Raw genomic sequence first — 5,335 nt, forward strand, 5'->3', positions numbered from 1 at the left:
TTCCCACTACCATGACACATAATAAAAACTAACACCCACAACCTTGATGTAGATAACTATCTAATAACTACTTTGTAACTAAAGCATATACACCATAACATTTATCGGTTACGAACCCGAATCAGTTCGCAACATGATTGATCTTCTTAGTGGGAAGATCAGACTTCTGGACCCACTTCAAGTGAAGGTTGTTAACTTACCAACTTTTCCAAAAGCTTAAGCTGTTGGAGAAAGGCGTTATTTATCTTTTATATTTTAACACTCCCTCGCACGTGTGGCCCACTTGGCAAACACATGGAACATGTGGTCTCACTTTGGGCCGACCATCGCTTGTGGATTTTTGCCCTCCGGGAGGTTTGAACTCGAGACCTTTGGCTCTGATACCATGTTAAATTTAGAGAAATTTCTATTATTCTTGGATTTCTTACCTGCTTTACGAAGAGCCCTAATGTGTGTTTATATAAAACACCCATAGGGATAAACATAGAAATAGATCATGATAAGAAGGGAAAGAGATAAACCTAATCTAATATTCACTTGCCTAATCTAACACAACTACTCAATATAGCCCAATCAAATCAGATATGATGAGATTTGATCTTAATCTGATTTTATTCTCTAATATGCCCCCTTAAACGTATATGGATTGAAAATCGATATATGTCAATTACAATAGATATCCCTAAAGAAATCTAATATGCCCCCTCAAACGTATATGGGTTGTGCCTTAGATTTTCTACCTGCCTCTTATCTTGGCCTTCCGCTGGGAGTGGGAAGACCGAACAAAAAGTTATGGAACCCCATTATTTACAGAATAGAGCGGAGATTGGACACCTGGAAGCGCAATTTGGTATCCAAAGGTGGTAGACTAGTTCTCATAAAGGTAGTTTTATCAAATATTCCGATATACTTTCTTTCTCTATTTAAATGTCCAGTGAGTGTAGCTCAGAGAATTGAGCAAATCCAGAGAAGATTTTTGTGGGGAGGAACGAGTTCTTTAATAGGGCTTCCTTTGGTTAAATGGAGTGCGGCGTGTCTCCCTATAAAATATGGAGGATTGAGACTCAGGAGGGTAAAAGGTTTTAACAATGCACTGTTGGGAAAGTGGCTCTAGAGGTTTGGTGAAGAACAATCTTCTTTGTGGGTTAGAGTTATTGGAAGCAAGTATGGGTTTAAGGAAGGAAAATGGTGCTCTGTTGACAATTATAAATTCAAAGGTGTATCGGTTTGGAGGGATATTTTGAAGGTGGAAGTTCTTTTTATGAAAGGCATTCGTTTCAAGGTCTATGTGGGGATAAGATTCGCTTTTGGTTGGATCCTTGGTGCTCGGCTATTCCTCTCAAGGATCTTTTTCCAGAGTTATTCTTGGTGTCTTCTCAGGAAGGGGCATGGGTTAAGGATTGCTTCGAAAGAGTGAACGCGAAAGTGGTTTGGACTCCCAAGTTTAGAAGGGCCTTTTTTGATAGAGAATTAAATTCTCTTCAAGGCTTTCTGTCTTTGATAGAAGATTGCTATATCAAGAAAAGGGGAGCAGGTTACTGAGTATGGACTTGGTGCCCTTTCGGCTTCTTTTCAGTTAAAACCTTTTACCATCACATGATTTTTAGTGAAGCAGAGCCTCTTTCTTCCTCAATATGGAAGTTCTTTTGTCCGCCGAGAGTTTCTTTCTTTGGGTGGACTGTTTGCAGTGGACGTATTCAGACAATGGATTTTTTGAGGAAGCGTGGAATGTTGCTTGTGGATCACTGCCCTCTCTGCTTATTTGATGGCGAAACAATAGATCACCTTTTCATCCATTGCAAGGTAGCAAGAGATATTTGGGGCCTCATTTTCGCTCGTTTTGGGGTCTGTTGGGTTCCCTCCAAAACCATTGCAGACTTCATTAGTAGTTGGGAGTGGAATCCTTGGAGAAAGAAAGGCAGGACTCTCTGGAAGATGTGCCTTGTGGCTACCTGGTGGTTCTTATGGAAAGAGAGGAACGCACGAGTTTTTGAAGGAGAGGCAAGGTCACATTATTGGATTTATGTAAAGATGATAGCTGCTGTTATATCCTGGGCAAGGAGCCTTCCTTTGGTTCGCTTTGTTTCAACTTTTGACCTTTGGGAAGGATGGGCGACCATTTGTAAGGAAGGGGTCACTAAAAAGAAAATCATTCAATCTTGGCATCCTCCTTCAGATGGGCTACTAAAGCTTAACTTCGATGGTTCGTCTCTTGGTAATCCTGGTGATGCAGGAATTGGGGGTTTGTGTAGAAATGACAAGGGGGAAGTTCTTTGGGCTTACTTGGGGCCTATCGGAGTAGCGGACTCAAATGAAGCAGAGGTAAGAGCTATTCATAGTGGGATCAAGCATTTGGATAGCTCAGTGTTTGATAAAATCATAGTGGAAGGGGACTCCTTAAATGTAATTCGTTGGCTTTCGGGGGTGGTGATCCCTCCATAGAGATTCTTGCCTTTATTCGAGGAGATTGAGGACCTGGTTCAGGGGTCTTCTATTGTGTTTGAGCATGTAAGGAGAACTGCCAATGCTGAAGCATATTCTCTAGCTAGGGGACGTGTTCTTAGATCTGGTTTAGAGTGGTTTGATTATCTCCCACCTTGAGTTATTGTAATTTCTTCTTTTTTCCTCTTTGTATCTCTTCAGGACCATCTCGGTTCTTTTTATTTATATAATTCTGCCTTCTTCAAATTTTATTTTATTTTATGCACGCTGCTACGATTGATGTCCGCCTGCTGTTGATATTGTTGAACATAGAATTGCCGCTTGCTGTTGAAGAACGTGTCGCATGAAAGATGAGTCGCACAGCCTCAAAGAACGAAATTGGACTCAAGCTAGAATGGGAGAGTCTTTGGGCCGGTTTTGAATACCGATCCTTATGGAAATTGGTCACAATGGACCAAAGGCTTGATGGGCAAGACATCATAGGTCGAATACCGATCCCCATGGAATTTGAAACTACCCTCTCAGGCACGAACCTCAATGAATCGAGGTCCCTCAACTGAGTAGAGCGATCAAGATCAATTTCAAGCACGGACCTCGAAGAGGTACCTCAACTGAAATAAGAAATGGAGATTTGAAAATTAAAGATTTGGAAGAAAGGAGAAATGAGATGAGCAACAACAAACAACTAATGTATTGATGGCAACAACAAGACGAAACTTTGAAAAAGACAAGAAAAAAATGTGCACATATCAGATATGAGGAGTGTTATTGAATTTGGGATGGGGTGCAATATCAAATTTGGGGTTGTAAGATGAGATGGGCTTTCAAGACAACAATGGGCTTAAAAAAAGGAAAGGGAAGACACTTTGGGAAAAAATAGAAGAAAAGGCGCATTTCCTTCTCGCCATATATGCGAGATTCTCCATGCCGAAAATCGAAGCAAACAGGATATGATCTGATGTACAATTTGCGTACAGGCCTTATTCTGTATGATTTGAACCGCCGGCAAAGAGTCCACTTCAATCCAAATTCGCTTAATTCCTATAGCCACTGCCGCTTTGAGGCCATGAAGAATAGCTTGAAGCTCGAGCATGTTGATATCAACGCTTTCATCGCATGCCACGATTTCTGAGTATACCATCATGACTATTCCTCTGTCATTTCGAAGTAATCCGCCAATGATGGATCCTTCCTCCTCCAGAGATGCATCACTGTTTAATTTGACCTCTTCTTTCTCAGGTTTCTCCCATGTGCAGTACCTTTCGGTATCTAATGATGGGAGGAATTTAAGTCCAAAGCGTGTAGCAGCCTGGAAATTTGTTTCAGTCGGGTCATCTTGAAGAGGGAGGCCATTAATGTGAATACGGATGTCGCTGATGATTTCCTTGAGGATCAGAGCTTTATGGGTGGACTTATTTTCAAAAATTTGTTGGTTTCTCTCTCTCCAACAGTATATGGTAGATTGGAAACCCAATTTTAGAGCCGTGGCCCTCTGCCCTCTTCCTTTAACGGATTCTCTAATCCAATTTTCTTCCTCCAGAATTGAATTTTTTGGTTTTCTTCTTGATCCTATTCGCCATAGAATCGACCTCCATATCCAGGCCGAGTACCCACATTTGAAAAACAAGTGATCGGTGCTTTCAGCAGCTGCTCCACATAGATTACAGGTTGTGTCGATACGGATGCCCAGATGAGCGAGCCTTTCTTTCGTATTCAGCCTTCCCTGGATAGCCTTCCAAGTAACAATGGCTTGACGGTGGCTGAACCCTTTGCACCAAATTGTTTTGCACCATTCAAGCTTCCCATGATGCTTTCTGATTTCTTCCCAAACTGATTTGACTGTAAATTTTCCGCTTGGTTCCGGTTTCCATATTGGCAGGTTTTCTTTGCTTCCACTCCTCAGAATTTGACCCAGAATTATTTTTTCTTCCTTCAGGGACTCCTTAAACAAGACAGGGTTCCATTCTCCTTGGCTTGTGACATTGTCCACAATTTTCATTATAGCAAGGGAGGAGTAGGTACTTCTTTTCGAAATGAGTGTATTCAGCACCCCTTTCGGTTGCCATGGCTGATTCCATAATTTGATGTTGCTTTCGTCCCCCACAAGATAACAAACATGTTGTTTTGCTATATCTCTGGATTTGAGGATGCTTCTCACTCCCCACGATGGCTTTGCTGGAACCGGGATGGTCCAAATTTTTTTGTGCTTTACATATTTTGCTTGGAACCAGGTTGTCCAAAGAGAATTCTTGTTGCTAATGAGGTGCCAAAGGTTCTTAATCTGCATGCTCTTGTTTACCTCTGTCAGCCTTCTTAGACCAAGGCCTCCCTCTCTTTTAGGCTTGCAAATGTCGCTCCATGCTATTGTGTGAATTTTTTGCTTCTCTTCTGGCCCCCCAGATGAAGTCTCGGAAAATTTTCTCAATGCTTTCCAAGATTCCAGAAGGCACATTGAAAGCAGCAGACCAGTATAACTGGTAAGTGCTTAAAACCGATTTCACCACCTCCGCTCTACCTGCCTGAGATAGGGATTTGCTAGCCCAGGATTGAATTCTCTTTCTGAACTTTCCAATCAGCAGTTGACAATCATCCTTCTTCATTCTCGAAGTGAAAAGAGGTAACCCCAGGTACTTAATTGGTAGCGTGCCTTCTTGCATACTCAAGGTCCTCTTGATTTGCTCCTTTTTACGACTGCTTGTTCCTGCAAAGAACACTTCACATTTAGATTTGTTAGCTTCAAGACCAGTTATATCAATAAAATCTGTTAGACATTCCATCAGCCCCTTTGCTGCTGTCCTGGTTGCATTCGAGAAGATCATTAGATCGTCCGTGAACATCAAGTGAGATACTGTGAGTCCGCCCTTAACGAAAAGAGTAGAAAAGGTGTGATTTT

At 41.7% G+C, this 5,335-nt stretch overlaps 1 protein-coding gene across 1 annotated transcript; it reads right to left on the reverse strand.

Moving 5' to 3' along the window:
- Positions 1-2,994: 2,994 nt before the first annotated feature.
- Positions 2,995-4,441, reverse strand: LOC143850508 (uncharacterized). Its single transcript, XM_077359749.1, has 2 exons — positions 3,418-4,441; positions 2,995-3,053 (listed from the first exon to the last, which is right to left on the reverse strand). Exons 1-2 carry the CDS (start codon positions 4,439-4,441, stop codon positions 2,995-2,997), a joined length of 1,083 nt encoding a protein of 360 aa, XP_077215864.1.
- Between the last annotated feature and the right edge of the window lie 894 nt (positions 4,442-5,335).

This window comes from Tasmannia lanceolata, unplaced genomic scaffold (genome assembly GCF_043159265.1).
Source record: "Tasmannia lanceolata isolate RefF3 unplaced genomic scaffold, GAP_Taslan_0.1 ptg000018l, whole genome shotgun sequence".
Lineage (NCBI taxonomy): Eukaryota > Viridiplantae > Streptophyta > Magnoliopsida > Canellales > Winteraceae > Tasmannia > Tasmannia lanceolata.

What these genes read in the sequence shown, in the direction of transcription:
- LOC143850508 (XM_077359749.1), bottom strand. Translation starts at nt 4,441, where the DNA reads ATGAAAATTGTGGACAATGTCACAAGCCAAGGAGAATGGAACCCTGTC. An exon ending in AATCATACAGAATAAGGCCT is followed by an intron (nt 3,054 to 3,417) that starts GTACGCAAATTG and finishes TTCTTATTTCAG; the next exon opens with TTGAGGTACCTCTTCGAGGT.